Source organism: Urocampus carinirostris, chromosome 1 (assembly GCF_059441175.1).
Source record: "Urocampus carinirostris isolate Australia breed hairy pipefish chromosome 1, RoL_Ucar_1.0, whole genome shotgun sequence".
Classification (NCBI taxonomy): Eukaryota; Metazoa; Chordata; class Actinopteri; order Syngnathiformes; family Syngnathidae; genus Urocampus; species Urocampus carinirostris.
Genome location: NC_142349.1, coordinates 16,114,641 through 16,138,593, shown reverse-complemented (window position 1 = coordinate 16,138,593; position 23,953 = coordinate 16,114,641). Strand labels below are relative to the sequence as shown.

At 41.0% G+C, this 23,953-nt stretch overlaps 3 protein-coding genes across 5 annotated transcripts in view; 1 reads left to right on the top strand and 2 right to left on the bottom strand.

Moving 5' to 3' along the window:
• Window positions 1-7,961, bottom strand: part of colgalt1a (collagen beta(1-O)galactosyltransferase 1a) — a 32,325-nt gene extending 24,364 nt beyond the window's left edge. Inside the window, exon 1 of the mRNA XM_088328618.1 lies at window positions 7,607-7,961. Within this exon, the coding sequence (XP_088184744.1) occupies window positions 7,607-7,824 (218 nt within the window). The 5' untranslated portion in view covers window positions 7,825-7,961. The remainder of the gene's footprint in view (window positions 1-7,606) is intronic.
• Window positions 7,962-11,130: 3,169 nt separating this feature from the next.
• On the bottom strand, window positions 11,131-16,937 carry pgls (6-phosphogluconolactonase). Of its 2 annotated transcripts, none has more exons than XM_088328598.1 (6): window positions 16,844-16,937; window positions 16,015-16,283; window positions 14,375-14,482; window positions 14,198-14,299; window positions 13,848-13,988; window positions 11,131-11,469 (listed from the first exon to the last, which is right to left on the bottom strand). In XM_088328598.1, exons 2-6 carry the CDS (start codon window positions 16,276-16,278, stop codon window positions 11,323-11,325), a joined length of 762 nt encoding a protein of 253 aa, XP_088184724.1. In that variant the 5' UTR covers window positions 16,279-16,283; window positions 16,844-16,937; the 3' UTR covers window positions 11,131-11,322. The 2 variants fall into 2 exon arrangements, with proteins under 2 accessions (XP_088184724.1, XP_088184732.1); XM_088328606.1 differs by having other exon boundaries at window positions 16,781-16,891.
• An 837-nt stretch (window positions 16,938-17,774) lies between these two features.
• Window positions 17,775-23,842, top strand: LOC148373707 (uncharacterized). Of its 2 annotated transcripts, XM_088328564.1 has the most exons (5): window positions 17,775-18,184; window positions 18,259-18,337; window positions 18,400-18,496; window positions 18,719-18,784; window positions 22,000-23,842. In XM_088328564.1, exons 1-5 carry the CDS (start codon window positions 17,910-17,912, stop codon window positions 22,674-22,676), a joined length of 1,194 nt encoding a protein of 397 aa, XP_088184690.1. In that variant the 5' UTR covers window positions 17,775-17,909; the 3' UTR covers window positions 22,677-23,842. The 2 variants fall into 2 exon arrangements, with proteins under 2 accessions (XP_088184690.1, XP_088184698.1); XM_088328572.1 differs by lacking the exon at window positions 18,719-18,784.
• Window positions 23,843-23,953: the final 111 nt, after the last annotated feature.

Sequence of the window (23,953 nt, the reverse complement as noted above, 5' to 3'; positions counted from 1 at the left end):
TATTGAGCCCGACAAATGAGAGAAAATCCGAGTTCTAAGAATTTCCAGACGCAACCACTAGAGGGCCGAGTGCTCGAGACCGCTCACAGCCAGCATCAAGCTCGTCCCAGTTAACGCATGCATTTCCCGCCATACGGACCTGAACCTGCGCGCTTTTGTTTTTTTTCAATCGCATTCCTTACATATCAACAGTCTCTCTTGTGCTCCCTCACTCCTCTACCACCCCTCGTGCACCTCCGTAAGCAACCACTGACTTCCTTCATGAGGTAACTGCTCATAATAAACTTACATTTCATTTCATGAATGCCACCAAATTCATGACCCTATTTGTATGTCCATTGAGTATTTTAATGTGTTTTAGTGATCAGGAAAATGTAAGGGCCTGCAAGGCCTTCTCTGCTTGTCTAGAAAATATCTGAATCATGAGATGTTAATTATATTTTGTCCTTCCATACCTTAGAATAATTCCAAATTGTCTGGCCACTTCCTTTCATTGCTTCTTGTATAATTTCATATTAAGATTTTAACCAATCACATTTCAGCCATGTGTTGTTGCTAGGCTCAAAAATCTACCTGAAAGCCTTCACAAAAAATCCTGAAGGCCGTGTCCTATGATATTAGTCTTCCGGAAAGCGGTTGGTTTAGCCAACCAGTTCGAAAATGTCACCGGTTTCACAAACTATGACTAACTTTAGAGTGGTAATCCACTAAATTGATCACGCCAACAGCTGTTAAGTAAGGTAGACATACTTTTGTTTTGATTTAATGGCAACAGGTCGGAGGGGAAAGGTTTTGTCCGCCAATTTCAGCCCAGAGGTAAGGTCTTAAGACCGAGCACTAGTCCGACCCCGTCTGAATTTCTCAAACCATCGTGCCAAAAATGTTATTACAGTCTGGTTAAACTTAGATTACGTTCCGAAAGATTTCATACATTTGACTATAAAGGATTTTATAAGATTGAATACAAGTTACATTTATCGAGTGCAATGAAGATTTTCACCGAGTAGGCTATAGCTCAATGACAGGTCGCGCCGTTCCGTATGCAGAATTCTTTGTCTAGTTCTGTTGATAATAGGACTCTGACGAAGGACGGCAGGCGATGTTTTGAGAACAAGGACCTGATGACGTAGAAACGCTCGGTGTTGTTTTTGAGTTTTCCAGACATAGCGACGCCCAGGTTGGGCTTCATTGGCACGCCCATGGGAGGAGCCGGCACACCATCTTGCGGAGAGACGTGGGCCGAGAGGGGAAGGCTAGAGGATTTCAGAGAGGCTTCCCAGAGACTCCAACGACACTTATTCGACTAATTCTGCCATTTTCGATGGAGTACACTTAGTTAAATTGCTAAGGAAATTAAATCTGCCCCCGTGTGAAAATGTCGTCTTTCTCTTGTTCATCTATTCCATCAAGAAGCTAGCGCGCGTAAATTGTTAGGTGAATGTAGGCTGTGTTTGGTTAATGGAGTCAGATAACTTATTCAAACAATTTTGGTAAACAATACATTTTAATATAAAATTCCCAACAGTTCTAAAAGACAGGCTTTATGTGTCGTGTGTCCATCCTTAATTCAGACAGGAGCTGAAGGCGTAAACTGCCCGGTCCGCCACTGTTATTTAGGGCTAAGATTAAGTCAAGACGCCGCGCGGGCGAGTGCAGCGGCTTCAGGCTCTCCAGTTCGTCTTTTTGTTTGTAGTGTTCTTTTATCCGTCATATTTTCCCTTCGACTCCTTTCACGACCACAATAACATCCACAACATCCCGAGGTATATATACAGTATATATATATATATATATATATATATATATACATACATACAGAGAACACCGGGACCTGGGTGATCTGGCTGCCGACAACGACAGGGACGGCGCAGGGAGCAAAAGTAAAAGCGAGGCTGCCGGTCGGGCCTACGCTAAGAAGGCTACCACAACAGACCAGCGCTTTCGAGCATGTTCCTGACTAACGCCAGATCCATCGTCCACAAAATTAGTGAATTTGAGCGGCGGATCGCCACCAACAGCTTCGTCCGAAATGGCAGTATTTTTGTCATCACGGAGTCTTGGTTTCCCCAAAGCCGCAGTCCAACTAGCAGGACGCACGCTACACCGGCACGACCGAGACAGAGACTCCGGTAAAATCAGAGGTGGGGGACTATGCGCTGCAATAACAGCCGAATCATTGACACACACTGCTCACTCGATATAGAGTTTCTAGCAGTATCGTGTGGACCCTTCTATCTACCTAAAGGGCTAACTGTGGTCATTGTGATTGCTGTTTACGTTCCACCAGATGCTAACGTTAGCATAGCACTAAATCTCCTGCCCACTGCTACAATAAACAGCAGCTTGCACACCCTGATGGAGCTTTTATCGTCGCAGGCGACTTTAATCATGCATGCTTAAGGACTGTACTTCCCAAATTCATTCAATACGTGGACAGAGCAACCAGGGGAAAAAACACAGAAATGTGCGTACAGTAACATCAAACATGCGTACAAAGCTTCCCCCCTCCCCCCACCTAGTTGGATCCGGCCATCTCTGTATGTCCCTCACCCCCCTCCGGAGAAAAACTTGTGAAACTGGAGTGCCACGTCCAATTTCATTGTCACAATATGTTCAACCCATTTTGTAACAATGACAATAAAGGTATATTCTATTCTATTCTGTTCTTAACTTGAATGATTTTGGCAGGCCAGGAACGAATTGACTGGTTTTCAGTTCATTATTATGTGGAGAATATGAGGAATTCTAGAAACGAACTTGATCCAGGAACAAATTAATCTCGGGCCACTGTATGGACACCTCGACAACCCGTCCCTGCTATTTCGCGTTGCCGGGAAACATGTTCAGCACGAAAGGGGTTTTTCTTGCGACATGGTTGAAATGTTTCATGGGTGGGAGGTCGAGAAGTTTGACTCTCAGGATTCCCACTAATAAAGGAGATTTACGGAGACATTTTAATGGTCATTCAACTTCTTTGCTTGCATTGGTTTTTACAAAGCACCAACATACACAAGAACTCAAGAGTTGTCTTGCGGGTCGACCATCAGCTGCAGCATTGGTATTCCCCCCCGGACCCCCGCCCTCCTCCTCACATGGACATGCTTCAGACAGTGCGGAATGAGACATATTTCTCACAAGTGCTCGAGAACACTGTAGCAGCCACCTGGTAAGCCGATGAAAGGTCCTCAAACATGACACCAGACTCTGCTTCCATAAATGTTTGTCCAAAACCTTGTCGGTGCTGCACCATGAGGACCTTTTAATATCCTGGCTTGCGTCCCAAATGTAGACATTCGTTTCCAACAAATGAAGGGTTTTTTCCCCGAGTGAGTGTAAGTTTACAACACCACGCAGCTGTCAGCACTTCAGGCAATTAACAGCTCGCCCCACATGAAAGGCGCCACATTAGGTGAAGCTGCTGTGTGACTAGCATACTTCTTCGGGATTTAGGTGCGGGTGGGCTGTTGCGGCATGTTGGTAAACTCGTAGCAGAGAAACAGAGGACCTTGTTCTGAGCCACACTTTCAGTTCAGTTTGACAGAAATGGAATTCCAATGATCGCTTAAGTCTGGGGCAATAATTATAAAAGTGCACTACAGCCCCTTTTTATCCTCCAAAAACGTGTGATTAGAACCATACACAGGGTAGGATATCGAGATCATACTAATATCATATTCCTGCAGTCCAAATTATTAAAATTAGATGATCTAGTAAATTTTTTCACTGCACAATTGCTATTTAAGGTCAACAAAAACATAGTGCCAGAAAACATCTGTGAATTATTCATTCGGAAAGAGGGAAATTATAACTTTAATTAATCATAATATACTATTAAAAAAATGGAAAGATATGGCATCAGGGGAGTGGCTTTGCAATGGATTCAAAGTTATTTGACGGGAGGAAGCAATATACCATAGATGGTAGGGCGCCCGCTCTGAGACTGGGAGGTCGCTGGTTCAAGCCTCGGCCGAGTCATACCTAAGACTTACAACATTGGTACTCATTGCCTCCCTGCTTGGCGCACGGCATTAAGGGTTAGAATTGGGGGGTTTGGTCACCTAATGACTAAAATGGCTGCGCCCGCTTTGGCTGCGGCTGCATCGGTCCCTCGCTTCAGTTTAACTGTACGGGTCAGGTGTATGGACATTTCGTTCTGTGTGCATGGTTACAAAGAATGAAAATAAAAGTAAACTCAATTCAATTCAATTCAATATATAAAAATGGGAGAGTTCTCATCTGAATACTTGGACATCTGTTGTGGAGTACCACGAGGTTCTATCCTGGGTCCAAAGTTATTTAATTTATATATTAACGATATTTTTAATGTTCCAAAACTATTGAAATTATATAATTTGCAGACGACACTAACATTTTCTATTCAAATTATAATTATATGGATTTAGTAACCTGTAATTAACCTACAAGTATGGATGGATATAAATAAATTATCTTTGAATTTAAATAAAACCAAGTAATATTCTTTGGTAATCGCAAGGCAAGTCAAGATTCAGAAGTGAAAATGGATGGTGCTGCAATATAAACTGTTTCAGAAATTAAGTTTTTAGGGGTCATAACAGACAATAAATTAATTTGGAAAACACACATCAGACACATACAAATTAAGGTATCTAAAGGCCTTTCAATGATTAATAAAGCCAAATTTCTTTTAAATTATAATGCATTGTACTTATTATTTTGTTCTCTAGTTCTGCCATATTTAACATATTGTGCAGAAGTCTGGGGCAATGATTACAAAAGTTCACTATAGCCCCTTTTTATCCTCCAAAAACGTGCAATTAGAACCATACACAGGGTAGGATATCGAGATCTTAATAACATTTTATTCCTGCAGTCAATTATTCATTCGGAAAGAGGGAAATTACAACTCAAGGGGCTGTAGTGAATTCATAATCCCAAAGGTGAGAACCACCAGGAAAAGTATGTGTGTGTCTGTGTGCGGAGTCAAGCTTTGGAACGGATTGCAAGACAAGATCATACGGTGTCCAACTATTCACTTGTTCAGGTTTAGATACAAAGAAACATTCCTGGCGGAATACAGAGATGAGGAGGGTGGGGTATGAATGGTGCGGGAGATTGGGACTAGTGCGTCTAGTTAATTTTGTCTTATTGTTGCTATTCATATATCATAACTTTTATTATTAATATCATTACAATTGTTGTTATATCATTGGTGTATTTGGTGGGGAAGATGAAGGGGTAGAGAATATAAGCATTTGCTTCTTACTACCCGTTTTCGAACATTTTATGTAGCATTATTTTGTTGTTGAGTTATTGTTTTTATTTTGATGTTCGAATAAAGTTTTCACTCATTCATTCATTCATTCATTCAAACACTATAGGTGTCAAAATCACAGCCCGCGGGGCACATCTGGCCCTGCGTGCAATAATATCCGGCCCATGAAATCGTTTTATATCCATCAACTATAATAGCCCGGCTCTATGAAACCCTGATAAAAGCTACAAATCACACAATCCAGCGTTTCAGCTGCCGCCACAGGACTTCCTGCAAATGTTCCCGCATCAATTGAGTTAGCTGTAGCATAACGAGCACAGTCACTTTTCAAACTATTAACAAACAAGACGCCGGCTGAAAAACAAGACAGACAGGTGCGTTAATGGCAAGTCTTTAGTGTCAGGGAGCAGAGACGAACCTCTATCCAGCACGATGTAACGGAAGGCTTAACGGAGAAAAGCAGGGTGACGTTTATGTTTGCAGTGGATTACGCAGATGGTAAACCTTCACAATGGCTGAGCAAGTTGATCCGAAAAGCAGCCTTTCAAAACTGAGGAGAGGCTGAATATTCGTTTGTCATCGTTGCCATGGCGCCCAATTAGTCCCCGCCGTGTGGCGCCAGGTCCTATCACGGTTGCCACGGCATCCAATTGGCCCCGCCCATTGACACCAGCTGAAACGCGTTGACAGATTGCTACCGGACTATTTGAACAGGTCTTGTGAGTCGCCTGGTGTCAGAGCGTCTGCGAAACTCCTGCTAGACTCTGTGTGATATGCCAAGTCCTGTGAATCTTCGTTTTTGCCTGTGGTTTGATCCTGTTTTGTTTTTGGCCCGTTCTGTTTGATTTTGACCACTCCTTAGTTCTGATTTCCATCTACTTCCGCGACCATAGATCCCCGGATCGAGTGTGCGCTCATTCTTCCTCTCCCCAATAAACTGTGGGTAACGTTACGCGACTGGGTTCTCATTTCTGTTTCCTGTCCTGGTTCGTGACATCGTTAACTGATGTTGCCGGTTAACCCGTCTGTGTTCTTTGTGGAGCTAATGTAGCCGTTATTAAGGAATTCACTGTAAAACTGTACCACAAGACTAAACATCAGAGTAAGCGGGAAAAAAATTGAATTCAGGGCAGACGATACAGAAAGTTAAAGAGCTAAGGAAGAACATGAGGATACGCAAAATCCCAAAGTGAAAAGCACACATTTTATTCATATTTCCATCTTTTTCTCATTTTAAATTTATATACTTTTAACAGGAGATATTTTTATGGAGAGCAAAGTTTAAGCTAATTTATCGTTTATGTTTGTTTATTCTGGAATAACATTCCTGTCTGTTTTGAAATCATGTTTATGTTAAAACAAAATATTTGGGGTGTAAAGCCCAAATTGTATTTATATTTTCACCATTTTAGTTTGATTTATTTTAGGTTTTACAGGACATATCTTTTCATAAAGACTAAATTATTTTAAGTTTGTTTATTCTGGAATCATATTCTTGTCTATTTTCAATTCATATTTATAATACTAGTTTCGTGTATTCAATCAATATTAATCCTGTTCGGTTCGCGACCAAAAGGTGTGGTTTGAGTTTTGGCCATCCATGCAATTGAGTTTGACACTCCTGCTATAGAACAAAGTCAGAAATATGTTGGAAATGTTTCCAAAGATAGTTGCTCAGAAAATATGTAAGGATCGGAAAACAACATGTTCCAAGACATTTTTTTTTGTGACTGGACGGAGAGTCACAGAAGCAAAGGACGTAGGTTTTACCAAAAATATGAAATGTATTCATGCAGCATGCGCGGCAACATTGGCGCAGTCACATAGTAATATTAGGTAACATTACGAGGGGATTGAGCTGAGAGTGTCTTGAATACACAGGAGAGTCCACACTAGTGTCTGCTGACATACACAATATTAGATGCATGGGACAGCATATGAGATGCCCAGACTGCCGTCAGTATTGCGTCCAACTTTCTCTGGGTGGGCAGAGCGTGTCTGTGCGTGGCCACTGCCCACCCTTGCTGCCCCTGGAAATCTTTCTATATCATTGATCATGTCGTCATTTCAATCCTCAATAATAATATGTTGCTCTTCTTCTGCTATGACAGAAGATGGCGGTGTATCATTGGACCCCCAAAGATAAAAATCCCGCCCTCCACCTCTCCACGTATACAGACCAATGCATTGCATGCTCACCACATACACAGACGCTGCACAAGAGCACAACTTGATGCATGAAAAACGAATGCTTCATCAATTTGAGACCATACAGAAGCAATCGAACGAGAAAGTTGGAGGATGACAGGGAAAAGTCTAGCCAGGAGGGGTTTCGCTCTCTCTCGCTCTCACCATACTGCGATGCGCTCTTTGGGGTAGTCGAGACGCTCCACACATCCCAGGACGTATGGCAGGGAGTGCTCCGAGTTGCGGCAAATGAGGGCCAGGACGACCCGCGGAGCCAGAAGCGGAGATTCGGGGCTCCAGCGCTCCTCGGCGAAGTAGCCCAGGGTGCTTGTGAAGAAGCTGCACAACAGCAACAGCAAAGCCCAAAAGTTGCCGCGGGTCATGGTGAGTCCTTAGATGGAGATGGGAACGCAAGCGGTGGACGGCGGAGCCAACAAAGTGCTGTCCAGATTAGGCTGTCTCCTTTGGGTGCATTTTAAATGCTTGAGGAAGAAAAGACAGATTCTAAATACTAGACTGGAGTAGCCAACCAGAAAAGTTCGGTTTTAAAGGGGAGGACTGCTTCGCTTTAAAGGGGATGGGCTTGTATGGCGGGTGAGAGGATTAGCCCGCAAAAGGATGGGCTATACTGTACTGGGAATTTTGGTATCGATCCGATCCATGTCAATAGAGTTAGTATCGATCATTACTATTTCAATAACGATACGTTTTGCTTTGAAATACCACGATCACTGAGTACTTGAACCCCTCCCTTTTTGCTAGTTTAGAATGTTAGAATGTTAGAATATACCTTTATTGCCATTGTTACAAAATGGGTTGAACATATATGTCAACAAAATTGGACGTGGCACTCCAGTTTCACATTTTACAGTGAGGATAAAAGGAAACAAAGAAGATAAAGGTTATAATTTAGACAGGAAAGTGTGGGCATGTAGGGTGTTACATTCAGTTTTGGGATCGTATTAGTGCAATATGCGGTAGTACAAAATAGGCAACATTGTGCAAAGTGAGCATAGGCATGAATACAATTTTACATCTATATGAGGTAGTGTGTTTGCAAAAGTTTCAGTTCTTTTGTGCGGTGTGTATTAAGGGTGGTGATGGCTCTGGAGAAGAAACTATCTCTGAGTCTGTTTTTGTTTTGTGTGACCTGTGGCATCTGCTATTGTTTTAATAAGCTTATTATATAGAATACGATTGCTATATTCAGAGGCGCAGCAGAATGCGCGTCCACGCGAGGGGGGGAGGATTTTGCAGGGGAGTCGAAATTAGGCACTACAGCGGCAGACGCATGCGCACAGTAGCATCAAACCGCTCGCTTTGTTTGCAACAAAAAAAAAACGATATCGAGATAGAGGCTACCGCGACGAACTGGTTTTACTTGATTGATTTGCCGCTTCATTATAGTCGGTGTAAACCAAATGGTACCCATAATTGAAAAATGAGTGTTTTTCTGTACAGATTTTCTTGTACGTCGTACACGTCTTAAAATGCATAATAAATGTACTTTGTACGGCAAAAACGTAAGGGGTTGACAGGTATGGTTTATAATCAAGATAAACACGGCAAAGATTTTTGACACTAAAAAGGTTTCATTTTATTAAGTAACAACAGTACATTGCAAACTTTAATAGTGTAGAAAAATAGAAATATATCTATTACAACTGTTTCAGAACCAAAGCTAGGAGAGTAAAACCAAAAAGGCAGAAATGTAACAAAAATACAAATAGTGTCAACAGGACAATTCAAGTATCTTCTTTTACACATTATTTTGATAATAAAGTCAGTCATGCAAATACAATATGGATTGTCTCTTATTCGCAGGGTTGCCAAAGTGTCAATAAATGTACATGTTTTTTTTCTGGATGAGTAACATGTTGACATTTTTGATTACAGCTTATTGGTGGCGAGCATTTTTCATGTGTTTATGCAAATGTGTTGTGTTGTTGTAGTGGCACACCACTTTACCACACACACCACTGGGCATGAACTGTTTCTAAAAAAAATTCACACCACGCTCAGCTTCCTGCTTGCCTGTCATTGAGTAAATTGGTGGAGCCAAGTACCGATCCCATGAAAATAGTATCAATCCAATTACTTGCTTAGTAGCAATAACATTCATATTTGAATTGATCTGCCCACCGCTTTCCCACAGTTGGGAAATAAGTAACCGCCAATGACACAGATTTTCAATCAGTAAAAGAACATTATAGCATTTAGACCAAATCAAGGGCGTAGTTTTGGCATGCTCAGAGGGGCTGTGTCCCCACCAATATCCGAGGAATCATTGTTTTGTCCCCACCATCATTATGTGATCACTTAAAAAATGTGTTATGTCCCCACCAAAGCAGATTCCAAACATATTCCATTGGATCCAAACCATGCCTAATTTAATCCCCATAGTAGTCATTATACACCTTTTATGGACTTTTTGGTTGTCTGTTCGACAGCTGTCATTTGACAGGTTTGTTTTAGCTCAGGGGTGTGCAAACTAAGGCCCGCGGGAAACCTCTTGTTCCATCAGACTATTTTATTTGCCTGCCAAATGTTAAAAAGGACAATATGTATAAAATGGTTATAATAAATACTAATAAAAATCTGTTCAGTTGGTGCCAGTCTTTTCCCTTTTGTCCCCAATATAGAAAAAATGGCTTCATTTTTCTTCACTTAGATTTATTCATCAGGGATTTTTAACATCAAGAAATCAAATTTCATGAAAAGAAAAAAACCCTCACTTCTGAGATAGCCGCGTTGCAAATCATTAAATGTAATGCTGGACAAAGAGACAGCATGTATTTCTTTGCTTTAATTTTAAATGTGTTTCTTAACTAATTTGATTAAATTGTCCATTTATAGATGTAAAAAATGTATTGTTTCCATTGTAAAAAAACATATCCCCTGTTTTTGTCTTTTATTATTATTTTCAAGAATGGAATGTCTACAAAAAACAGCCAAAAATGAAATAGCTGCGACAGTATTGGAATAGGGCAGCACGGCGGCGCAGTGGTTAGCGCTTGTGCGGCACAGTTCATGTCATGGGAACCTGTTGTGGGTTCAAATCCAGCTCCAGACATTCTGTGCGGAGTTTGTATGTTTTCCCCGTGCTTGCGTGGGTTTCCTCCGGGCACTCCGGTTTCCTCCCAGATTCCAAAAACATGCATTTCAGGTGAATTGGCTGGTCCAAATTGTCCCTAAGTGTGAATGAGCGAATGAGTTGTCTGTCCCTGTGTGCCCTGCGATTGGGTGGCAACCAGTTCAGGGTGTCCCCTGCCCACTGCCCAAAGATGGCTGGGATGGGCTCCAGCCCCCCCGCGACCCTAATGAGGATAAGCGGTACGGCTAATGAGATGAGAGTATTGGAATAATTTGATATGAATCCATTATCTTTGTTTCTTCATGTATTGCCGAGGTATAGAATTGCAGACTATTGGTGGATACAGAAAAAAAGAGAAGAAAAAAATCAAACCACCTTTTTCTGCCAATTTTTTTTAATCTGAATGTGACCCGTGAATCCAAGTTTGCCCACCCCTGTTCTTTCTGCTAGTTTTCAACTGAATCAGCCCTTCAAATAAACCACAATATGGCTTTCATTATAATTTGAAGAACAAATATTAATTGAAACATTTTTCAAAGGACAGTAATTGTTAACTATAGTGGTTTTTAGGAGCCCAATTTAAACAAAAAGCAAACACTGGCAAGAGTTTATTTTCTCTGGTTTAATGTTTCCATTTTACAAAGATATATAAATCTAAAGCTGACGACTTTCCAAAGCCTTTGGACACAAACATTTACAGACTTCCAGTAAGTGCTAAGAGCATTTAACTTCTCTCCTTCTCAATTTGGGAATGAATTAATTGTACAGTCTCCCTCTTCGGAAAATTTTAAATCTTGTCTTTGGAGACGAGCCTCTCCACCTTCGTCGTTAGAGCAGCTGCAGCGGGCTCATCAATGAGCCATAAAAGCTCGCCTGTCGTCGGGCGGACGCGAGCTGCCGGGAACGGTGGACCCTCACCTCTCTCCAGAACCTCCTGCAATGAAAGATGGGGTTATGTTGCATCCCAGCAATACTTGCAGCTCCCAAAAAGATTTCTTAGCGCTTGGCTTGGGTGAAGGATTTCAGACACTTAGTGGACAGCTCACGCAGGGAAATACTCAATAATCAAATGAAAAGGGCTGCGGTGAGTATTACTTAGCGCCTTTAGTGGAAAAAACTGCATTCACTAAAAAAACAACAATATTGAGTTCAATAACAAGCAGAAAAACATATAAGATACCGTAAATTCCGAACTATAGAGCGCACCTGATTATGAGCTGCACCCACCACATTTTAAGAGTATAACCGCTTTTGTACTTATATAGGCCGCACCTGTACATAAGCCGCATGCGCCCACATTAAAACATGTAACGCAATCACAAAATTGACCCAAAACCCGACCCGCGATTGTAACTGAATATAATGTACACAGTCCAAAACCACAGCCGGCAAAATAGACGGAAAATGATACCGGTACTTAAAGTTTGATGCAGACCTGCAGAGTCCGGGTCCCGTTGAAAATAATCCAAGGGAAAAAAAAGTATATTTCCTAATGTAAGGGTGGGAAAAATATATATCCACTATTGTCCGCTGCGTCCACAAACACGTCTCACCTTTACTCCACTTCCCATCAGCCCCAGTTTTTGATTCGCCCGTGGAAAACATATCAGAATAAGTCTCTAAAATAAATACATTACAAAAATATACAGTTGCAAATACATATTATACATGGTTACACATATTTACAAAGAAAGACGGTACACCGAGAGAGTTTTCAAAGCTTTAATAATAATATTATAACTTTCATCCCAGGGTAGCAAAACGCTACTAGGAACACGCTCGCTACACAGTAAGCCGGTGTGTTAAAAAAAAAAAATGGTGCTTGTAGGAATCACGGTAAACCGTCCTCATCTTCCTCCTTATAACTGACATCATCAAAGTCGTCTTCCCTAATATGGGAAAGAGACTTTGACACATGGACGTCATCCCACGCTCCCTTATCCAGAAGCACGCTAGCATCACACTTGCAAAGCAAAATTTACGTGCAGTAGCTCTGTATCCTTCTTCATCGGACTGCTCGATTGCTTATGGCTTGAAAACTGTGTCATGTGTCTTTCTTATTGCAATCTACATGATAAGGATATGTCTACGCTAATTTGCACAAGCTAAGAAATTGAAGTCTTCCTCGGGGCATGTATTCCACCGGTGTAAATCTTACCTTTTGTACTCGAGCGCCGCTGGCGGCTGCAAGAAAGATTACATAAATTGGCCGCATCACTGAATAAGCCGCAGGGTTAAACGTTTGGGAAAAAAGTAGCGGCTTATAGCCCGGAATTTACGGTATGTATTTTAACTATGATTGCATTCACAAAAAAAACAACAAAACAACATATAAAATATGTATTTTAACTATGATCTTTGTCTTGTCGTAAGTATTCTCCATGAATAATTTACTGAGAAAAAGCAGTGTACACAACGATGGCATGTAAAGGTAAGTGAACTACAACTTTGTCGTCTTTGTCCCTTACATTCTGTCTTTTTCCGACATTCTAATGGTAAAAGACATAATTGATTAGAAAAAACACTCTGGTTTGAATCACGAGCAAAATCTAAAAAAATCTAAAATTGACAAATTTGCATTTATTTTACATAACATGAGCCTCACCTAGAGGGACATGACATGCTTGTCTGACATTTTGCTGCTCAGGGTACCACCCAAAAACTAAAACCTTGAGAAAAATGGTGCGGTTTGTTCTTTAACTCAGTTCCAACTTTCCCCCCTGCTGAAGTTGAATATGGTCACGTGACGAGGCTGCTACGTTTGATTGGTTAAATTTGGTAGAGGCGGGCGAAGTTCTGTGTCAAAATAAATGCGCCTTAGCGGAGACAGACAAGAGCGTTCTCCATTCGGGTCCCGGTGCTGTGGAATGCTCTTCCCCCTGAGATTCGATCTGCAACCTCAGTGGAAATGTTTAAATCTAAGCTTATAACACACTTCTATTCTATTGCATATGAATAACCTATATTTTATGTTGACAATATCTGTGTATTATTTGTTATTGCAACATCCATTGCAGCCTGGTCATCCTGGAAGGGGGATTACCTCATGTGCAGTCCCTTATCTAGGTTTCTTCATTTTCCTCATGTTGAGGTTTTTGAGTTTTTCCTAACCCTCATGTAAGTTTCAGATCAGGGGACAATGAAATAATAGTCAATAGTTTGCAATAATCCTTGCAGCCCTTTGAGACTCCTTGTGATTAAGGGCTATACAAATAAACATGACTTAACTTCATAATTTCAAAGTTTTTTACCTCTAGGAAGCTCTAAATAATACACACTGTCCCTTTAAATGTATTACAGCATGTGATTTACCTTCAAAACAGGCGCTTTGCTCCCCCCGGTGGACACAAAAGTAGCACAGCGGGCGGCATTCACTACAGGGAATGTCATGGTCACACGTTCTGGGGGTGGCTTGGGAGAGTCGCTGATGGGAGCCACAATCCTTTGTCTCTCCTAGTGACAGAGTGCAGCCAAAAACTGTTAACGTACCTCTTTTAATTGGAATAATTTATCATTTTCAAAAGGAAACATATTGACTTTGTAGGTTTTAGGTGGGTGTAATAATAGTCTGTAGTTTGCAATAATCTGTAGTCTGTGCAGCTCCTTGAGACTCCTTGTGAGTAAGGGCTATACAAATGAACATGACTTGAATCCGTCCTCACCTCTAAAAGAGGATGCCCAGGAAAGAGAGAACACGTGTGCCCGTCAGGCCCCATGCCCAAAAGTAGCAGATCAAACACGGGAATGTCTTCATTAGGGAAAGCCTGTGTGGAAATCGAATAAATGTGTAAAATCTCTTTACCTTAAATGATTATTTTTCTTTTGAAAGGACATTCAACCTTCTTAAGTTTGCGGGAATAGTCCTCGGCACACTCATTCACAGGCAGAGAGAAATCAATGGATAAGATTGCGTCCTCTGGGATGTTGATCTTTGAAAAGAAATGTTTCTGCAAAATGAAAAGGACAAAGACTTAAACTCAAAATACAATCTGGAAAATGTTTGTGCAAGACCCGTTAAAAAGAGATAGAAATAATTGAATCAGAGCATTTATACAAAATGTTACAATTTGATAGAAAACCCATTGTAGAAAATATTCGATCATAAACCTATCAAATAAAATACATCGTTTTAATTGTTATTCACCATTTCAATAAGGTTTTGTAAAAAAAAAAGGACATCAACGTTTCTTGTTCATTCATTCATCATTGACATAGGAAGAACCGATAGCCCGGCTTTTGTCTTGCTGTGGGTAGAAATTGCATGCCAGCATAGACACCAGACAGAACCTGAAATTATTAATAGCAATTGGTTTTTAGACATTGCTTGGATTTGATAAAGCAAATGTCTTCCTTTCTTTGTTTCCACTCCAACCGGTGACAGTGTGATTCACAATGGATGAAAAAACAGATCTAGACGATTTTTAATCAGGTTTCTTTCTTTACTGGGGAAATTTTTCATTGCAATCTTGGTGGACCGAGCGGCGAGCTACCCCGACCATAGATTCAACAATTATCTGACTCATCATACAAGTTTCACATCAAGGTTCCGGTAGGATTTTGATTATTCCTTAGAGCTTGACTGTGGATTGCTGAACTTTGAGAAACCAACGACACTCATAGATCTGGGATTGCATGAATTGGAGAACGCCAGAATTGTGTTATCCTTGCTGTTTTGAGGAATCTTCTTCATTCATTTCAGTTGTTAGGACTTGAAGCTCTAACTTGAAAACAGAATGATGTTGATTCTAAAATCATATTGTTTTGCATAAAAATAAATTTTGTGACTAATAATACATTTCCTCACTGAAATTAGTAGATGACCAGTCATTTGGACAGGTAACTTAAAATTAGTTTTACCTGGTTATATCAGTATCAGAAATTATTTTCCCCCCATTTTATTAACACTCCACTTATTGAAACATAAATATTTTGTTTGTTTGTTGTACATGATTCAATTGTTTGTTTGTTTGTACATGATTCAGATTGAATCGTTTCTTGTACATGATTCAATTGTTTGTTTGTTTGTACATGATTCAAATTGAATCGTTTCTCCGGCGCCGTCACGAATGGCAGCCACTCCAGCAGCTCCCGTGTTATTTTTCGATTGTTCTCAGTTATTTTCGATTGTTCTCAGCTTAGGGATGCTGCTGGAAAAGTGAATTTCCCTTCGGGGATGAATAAAGTATCTATCTATCTATCTATCTATCTATTAAACTGAAATAGAAACAGTGTTGGTAAACCATCATTACTCAAATTTATGATATTTCATCCAGCACCGAAAACCAAATAAGAATGTTTGATTACCATCATTTGTATTAAATGAGGTCTATTATCTTGTCCATTGTTTGTTGAATGGTCGTTTTTGTTCAAAATGAACTCTGGTGTTTCCTAATTTAATTGTATCACTCATCAAAGCTAGAACTAGTCCAGTAGCTTTTCTTCCCTCTGCCTAAAAGCGTATCTGCTACATTTGTCTCACCTTGTAAAGGCCATAGGTGCTGTCTGGACTGTCGAATGGGACCACTCTCTCATCACAAAAGCCCACCACCCAGTTGCTGTAGTCAAGACCAGGCACCGCAAGCAGCTCTTTGCTGAGCATAGTCACCAGGCTTCCTCCAGAGAGACCCAACGTGAACCTTCCCCGAGATTTCAGCGCCCGCTCCGCCCGAGAGGTCACCAAGTGGGCCAGCGCAGGACCAAGTTCCTCCGAGGTGGGAAACACCACGATTCTTCTGTGGGCCATCAGGTCTGTGTGAGGAAAATGAGGAAATGGTGCAATGGTTTATGTAAGCAAACGTTTGTTTGGCAAGTCATCATGGTGAAAGTTCATTTTAGGCAAGACTGTGTTCCGCAATGACACTGAAAAGAAAGCTAAAAAAAGACATTTTAATTATTTGAGTACTCAAATGCTCATTTTCTATTTGAACATCCCCCTAACACTGAAGGAATACGATGACAAAAATATGTAGTTTGATGTTTGGTTGTGGATGTCATTATTTTACAGCATAATGAAGAAAGCATTTTGAAAAGTATCGTTAAATTAGGAAAAAATATATATGTATTTTTATTTGGCCACCTTTCACTGATCAAAGATAAATACCCCCTCCAACAGAATTCAAATTGATCGTACAGGAACTACAGCATTTACAGAACATTATAAACAAGTGTGCAATAGAAGCGTACGAATCACATACATCCAAATGTACAAAACAAAGAGAAAATTAAATAAACATTTTGTTCCTCACAGTAAAAAATAAGCCTTGAGTGCTGAAAGTCCTTCTTTTTGCTCGAAAATGCGATTTACTCACTCAATGAACGCAAAAGTGATCGAAGGTTTTCAGTCGGCGGATGTAAAATATTTCCTGGACGAATTTGATCAGCCAATCACGTTCCAGATTGAAACCGCGCTGCATTGTGGTTAACGGAGTCTTTGACTTAAAAAAGTGACAGTAGTCATGTTTCACACGGCATTTTTAGTAAACAGTTTATCCATCTCATTAGCCGTACCGCTTATCCTCATTAGGGTCGCGGGGGGGCTGGAGCCCATCCCAGCCATCTCCGGGCAGTGGGCAGGGGACACCCTGAACTGGTTGCCAGCCAGTCGCAGGGCACACAGGGACAGACAACTCATTCGCTCATTCACACCTAGGGGCAATTTGGACGGGCCAAGTCACCTGAAATGCATATTTTTGGAAAGTGGAAGGAAACCGGAGTGCCCGGAGGTAACCCACGCATGTATAATATATTTTCAACTGTCGAGTCAAAACCAAATAGGGTAATGCGTTAAAAGATGCATTTAGAGTACCATATGAACAAATAGTCAGTGTGTCTACATAAAGAACATAATAAAATATTTTGGAAAATTTAAAGAAAGAAAAACAAGATGATTTATAATTTTTTTCATGGGCGGCTAGCATTGGACAGTCATTAAAAATAAACTATTAGTATATAAGTCCCTTAAGTATTTATATTTGAAAATAAGCTCAATAACAAATGGGATCGGGACAGATAATAATATAAGATAATATTTAAAAACTTTTGTGAGTTTTTGGTTACAGTCGCAAATCACACGTTTGTTTGTAGTTTCCACTTAAATATATTTAAAAAAATATTTGTTTGGGAGTGAAATATTACGTACACTTTAAATTATTGGACTGTAGAAAGAGAGTTAATTCAAAAATAAGACAATTTTGTTCACATGTAATATCTTTTCCGGCCCCTAAGGGGCAGCAGGACTTCCGGTCATGCATACATCTCGTGAACTTCCTTGGATGGGGGTCGGTCGAAAGAGAAAAACGCTAACATTAAAAATTAACAGTTTACGTTTTATCAACACACACTACTTTTCCTGTTTAGTTGTGTAATTGACTGAAAATGACAGCCTTCTGCTTCCAGACACAGCTCGCATCCATCATGGACGTGTTGTGCAAAACGGCCGTGGCCGAAATCGGCAAGTTAGTGGAGATTGAGTCTAAGATGTTAAAAATTGAGATCACACGCGGACGAAACGAAATTGCTTCGCTAACCGAGAAGCTGAATTTGATGGAGACTTTGCTCCACATGGCACAACGTGGAAAACCGCAGGACGCCAGGGAAGGTTTGGAGAGCGCGGTGCTGGACAATGAAAGGACAATATCTGGCTCAAACAGGTAGGCCGTCTTCTACTACAGGTGAATGTAAACTGTGGTTGCTTTGTATCGACTCTCAAACTCTTGCACTTTAGTGAATTGGCATGGGAGAACTTCAGCTCCTCGCCTGAGACGAGCACTTCAATCCAAGATGAGCAGCACCCCGCTCCTCAGGTTTGTGTGTCCAATGACTTACCGCGCTGCAGTTAATTGTTTGTAATTGTCTCTTAATTTAGACATTTCAGTTACCGACTGTACCTGCAGCGCCGATCAAAGAAGAGCCAACAGAGGCAGACAACAAAGATATTGAGAAAGAACGAGCAATCGAAAGCAGTAAGTTGGAATCAATCCATCCATTATTTGCACTGCTTATTCTCATTAAGGTCGTGGGGGTGCTGAAGCCCATGTCAGTTATCTTCGGGCAGGGGACACCCTGAACTGGTTACCAGACAGTCACAGGGCACACAGAGACAGACAACTCACTCGCTCATTTGCACCTAATGACAATTTGGACCGGCCAATTAACCTGACATGCATGTTTTTGGATTGTGCAAGGAAACCAAAGTGCCCGGAGGAAACCCACGCAAGCACGGGGAGAACATGCAAGCTCCACACAGAAAGGCATGTAGCTGGTTATGTTCAGAACCGTGCTAAACACTCAGTTGCCGTGCCACCTGAGTTGGAACCGCTTCTGTAAATTATCTTCAACACATCTGATATGTTACCCTGACTTAAATAATGTGATGATGAGATAAAACCTAATGACTTCCTGAGTGTGGTCTGTATCCCTATGGGTCCAGTGTAGGGGTCTGAAACCTTTTTTGCCCTAAAGAGACAGAAAAGCAAAACTTTATTTATTTATTATTTATTTTATTTTTTTTTGTTTGTTTTCACAGAGCCATATCATATACTTGAAGATGAAATTCAGCTGAACCGAATCTCCAAAGTTTTTCAGCTCTTTTATTTCACTGTGTGACGTTAGATGATTAACTCAAATTTATGAAGTAAGAATAATACTATAGCTTTGTTGCCATACTATCAAAATACTGTATCTCACTTTAAACTTGTCTCCCTCCTTCAGTTAATTAACATCGTTGAAGCTGATTTTGACCTTTTTTTTTTTTTCATAAATGATGGTTTAAAAACCAGGTGGTAAGTTCTTTTGTAAAAATGTCCCAAAATACTGCAAACAAGGACAAGGACGTATTTACCCCCTGTGCAGACGGTGCTGGGCAGAGATTGGGTACATGAACTGTGTGCATAGCTCCTCCCACCCTTTCTTTGACCCAAATTGCTCTGTGTGCTTAGCTGTTGTTTTGGGGTCCTTTCTGTGGGGTTTCATCATAAAGTGTCTCAACAGATAATATGGATTGTTCAGTGAGCTTCCATGCAAAAGCTTCTTTAGCGACGTACAATTAAATGGGGTCTGTTGGTGTGACACCTTGACTGTAAACTAGTGGGACAGTGCCCGTTAAATACAGGACCAAACCATCTGGTGTAATGTTGAGTATGTATGCTTTAAACTCGACTTTGCTGATAGATAATGGAATCATTTGGAAATAATTTTTATTTTTGGAATTTTATCTCCAAGCCATATGAACCTATGAGAGGCATACCTGGTCCGTGAACCATAGGTTCCCGCCCCCTAGTCTAGTGGATGGGAACCGTATACGCCATGTCTCCATCATGGTTCGATTCCTGTCGCGTCCAAAGTTATCCAATTGTTAACAACCATCCATGTACACTGTCGTAAAAAAGTATTTGCACCCTTCCTGATTTTTGCGTTTTTTGCTTATTTATTACAAAGGTTTCAGATCTTCAAACCAATTTTAATGGCACACAGAAACAACCCAAGAAAATTTAAAATGCCGTTTTGAAATTTTGATACCTATCTATTATGTGAAAAAGTAATTGCCCCCTGAACCTAGTTTCAAGTTGGGCCACCTTTTGCAGCGACAACTGAAATCAAATGTTTTACAATAATTGATAATGAGTCTTGCACAATTGTGTGGAGGAATTTTGGCCCACTCTTCTCTTCAAATAGAATTCAAATCTGCCACATTGGAAGGTTTTCTAACATGAACTGCCTGTTTAAAGTCACGCCACATCATCTCAATTGGATTTAAACTTGGATTTTGACATGGCCACTCTAGGGAATCCCCACCCCCTTTTTTTTGAGCCAATAAGTGCTGGAATTGCTGGTATGTTTCGGATTATTGTCCTACTGCATAATCCAAGAGCTCTTGAGTTTGAAGGCACAAACTAATGGCCGGACGTTCTCCTTCAGAATCTTTTACAAACCAAAATTCAATATTCTGTCAACCACAGCAGGCTGTCTTGGTCCTGAGTCATCAAAGCAGCCTTAGACCATCAAATTGCAACCACCATGCCACACTGGTGGCATCATGTGCCTTTTGTCAAATGCTGTGTCATTTTTACGCCAGATGTGACGCGCTTCAGACCTTCCACAAAGCCCAATATTTGACTCATTAGTCTACAGAATGTTTCTCCAAAAGTCTTGAGGATAATCAAGATGCTTTTTGGCAATCGTGAGATGACCCTTTGTGTTCTTTTGTCAGCCGTGTTTTTTTTTGCCTGTGAACTCTCCAATGGATGCCTTTTTTTTGGGCCAATATCTTTCTTGTGGTGGAGTCATGAACACTGACCTTAACTAAGGCCAGCACGGCCTGCTGTTCCTGGGATGCTTTAAGAGGTTCTTTTGAAATTTGAAGGAACCTTTAACACACTTGGAATAATCTTTGTTGGTCAACCAGGAAGGGTTTGCCAACATTCCCAGTTTTCTCCATTTGTGGATAATTGCTCTGACAGTAGTTTACTGGTGCCCTACAGCCTTGGAAATTGCCTTGTGATTTTTTTTTTGCACTGATTGGTTTCAATCACTTTGTCTCCCATTTTTTTGGATTGTGGCATTTGTTCTTAAGATTTTCAAGCCTACTTCATTTTGTCTATATTTTACACAGGTAGTGGCACATAAGGGCCAGCTAAACCGAGATTTTGTTTTGCACCTTAATGAATAGAATCAACATTTCAAAACTGCATTTTGTATTTCCTTGGGTTGTCTCTGTGTGATATTAAAATTGGGCTGAGGATCTGAAACCTTTCGTGATGAATATCCCAAAAAAGCAAAATTCAGAAAGCGGGCAAATACTTTTTCACGGCACTCTACTTGGAAGCTTAGTGGTTAGGAATCAGCGCTGTAATCATTGCTTTCTGGCTAATCCCCGTTGCCGATAACTTATCGACTGATCAATAACTGCACAAAGGTGGTAACGCATTTCCACTTTTGTCCGTATATGAGGCGCATGTTCAAATTTCTGATCAACTTGGGGTTTTTGTGTGTACATTGTCAGGAAAGTAGGGTTTATTATGTTTTAAAGTGTAATAGGTTCAAGGGAGGGCAGCAAGGCGGCGCAGTTTTGTGGTCATGAGATTGAACCTCCTGTGTGGAGTTTGCATGTTCTAACCGTGCTTGCGTGGGTTTCCTCTGGGCACTCCGGTTTCCTCCCACATTCCAAAAACATGGATGTCAGGTTAAGTGGCCGGTCCAAATTCTCCCTTGGTGTGAATGAACGTGTCACTCCTCTGTCTCTGTGTACCCTACGACTGGCTGGCAACCAGTTCAGGGTGTCCCCTGCCCACTGCCCGAAGATAACTGGGATGGGCTCCAGCAACCCCGCGACCCTACTGAGGATACTGTGGATAAGTGGTGCAGATAATGGATGGAAGGTTCAAGCGAGTTGCAGTTCATTTGAGGCCAACAACGCACCATTGTCTCTTTTAAACATACACTCTTAACATGTAAATCGTCCCAACAGGCATCCAAAAATGTCCAGATGTTAGCCGGCGCCACAAACCTGTCTCTGAATGCCATCTTCCCGTCTACCTCGACTGCTTCGTGAGCCTCAACGCGCCCCCGAGCCTCCCAGCGCCTGAAAAGAGGCCAGCCCAGTGGAACGCCCCGCCCGCCGTGGCACACGTGACCAACGAGGCAGGCAAAACGTCGCCCGCCAACTCTTTGCAAAACTCGCTCCGGAATGTCAAGCTGCACCACATGAGGAGCACCGCCGCCAAGAGGTTCGGATGCCCGCAGTGCGGCAAGAGTTTCCGCTGCTACAGCCAGCTGGAGATCCACCAGAGGAGTCACACCGGGGAGAAGCCTTTCCGTTGCACGCTGTGCGGAAAGCGCTATGCCCAAAAGGGCCACTTGTACACGCACCAGCGTACGCACACCGGCGAGAAACCGTACCGATGTCCCACTTGCGGTAAGGGCTTCATTCAGAAGTGCACCATGGACATGCACAAGCGCACGCACACAGGAGAAAAGCCTTATGTGTGCGTCCAGTGCGGCAAGGGCTTCACCAAGAACTGCAATCTGAAAAAACACCTCATGGTGCACTTCGAGTCCAACGGGCAACTATGTGCACCTAGCACTAGTGTAAGCAAGCCATTTCTAAACCAGATCTCCGCAAACATGGTGGCCAGTCTTATGTAATTTTCAGTTCCTTGGCTGGAATGCTGATTGGTGCAGTGGGTAAGAATCAGAGGTCTCCAAATTAGGACTCTGATAAGTATCAGGTAAAATTTCCACGAGCGTTAGAAGCGCAGGTATCTCTCTCCCTCTCTTTCTCTCTCTCCCTCTCTTTCTCTCTCTGTCCAATGGTAAATGAAGGTCGAGCGGTTTCTGCAAGTTAAAGAAAGTTGACGCAAGTTACACGAGCAAGAAAGGACATCCGGCACCATCATTCGCAGGAACTCCATTCAATTTCAAAATTCAACCGTACATTGGTGGTCTCGGAAAGCTAGCTAATTACATAGCTAGTAGAGAGTCGGACATTAAAAGACAAGAGGGCTTTAAAAAACAGTAGACGCTGTTTAAATACAAAACAAACTTTTACGAGATATCCCCAAAATGAATAATCTAAAAGAAAATGGGTGTGCGGTTACATATTTTATTTAATTGGCCATGGAATTTTATACCATGTGCATTAATCTGTTAATTAAGTTAGTCATCAAATGTGATTAAATACTCAACATACAACGGGTATATGGATAAGTCTTGATTTATGCTTGGTCATTCAACTTTGTTACAACAAATTGACTGCCTGAAATCGGGTTCTTCATAAATTGTACAATGCAAACATTTTGCTTGAATTTGTTCCGGTGTACCTATGTTTTCATCATTTCAAAGCTGTTGAGTTAAGATAGCCAGGGGAATATCATTAAATCCCAGTCAGTGAAAAGGGAAAATATTAGTAAGTTCCTGATGAGAACACACTTTAAAATTATCCACTAAATGAATGCACGCATTTGTGTGTCCCCATGTGAGATTAACAAAGTAATATTGACAATTTAATGACTGATTCCGATGTCCTTATTCGTTCATATTTATATATTCTCACTATGTATTGTTGTCTCACTGTTACAATGCAATTTCTTGATTTAAATTGATGTTAATTCAAGTACTGTATTTTTGTTATATTTTTAGTCGGAGCCCTTTGTTTTTGCCATTTTTATCAATATCTTTTTATAGTGATTTTTAGATGTTTGTACGATGTGTTGTTGTCCTAAATGTTTTTTAATCAAATGATTGTATATTTATGACGAATAATTGGTTAACTTTTGTATAAACTTTGACATAATTAAAGCTGCCTTGTTTACAATAGAACACAATTGACCTGTTGTTGGTGTTGCCCTGTAAACCTTTGCTGTTTCGTTCATTACTCGTTTGAAATATAGCTTATATCAATCTTGCCATTAACTTAATGGGAC

Coding starts and splice junctions, on each gene's coding strand:
- pgls (XM_088328598.1), bottom strand. CDS start 16,278: ATGGCCCACAGAAGAATCGTGGTGTTTCCCACCTCGGAGGAACTTGGT. Junction 14,483..16,014: donor GCACCTATGGCCTTTACAAG/GTGAGACAAATG, acceptor TTCATTTTGCAG/AAACATTTCTTTTCAAAGAT. Junction 13,989..14,197: donor CTGGGCATCCTCTTTTAGAG/GTGAGGACGGAT, acceptor CTCTGTCACTAG/GAGAGACAAAGGATTGTGGC.
- LOC148373707 (XM_088328564.1), top strand. CDS start 17,910: ATGACAGCCTTCTGCTTCCAGACACAGCTCGCATCCATCATGGACGTG. Junction 18,497..18,718: donor AGAACGAGCAATCGAAAGCA/GTAAGTTGGAAT, acceptor GGATTGTGCAAG/GAAACCAAAGTGCCCGGAGG. Junction 18,785..21,999: donor TGCAAGCTCCACACAGAAAG/GCATGTAGCTGG, acceptor TCGTCCCAACAG/GCATCCAAAAATGTCCAGAT.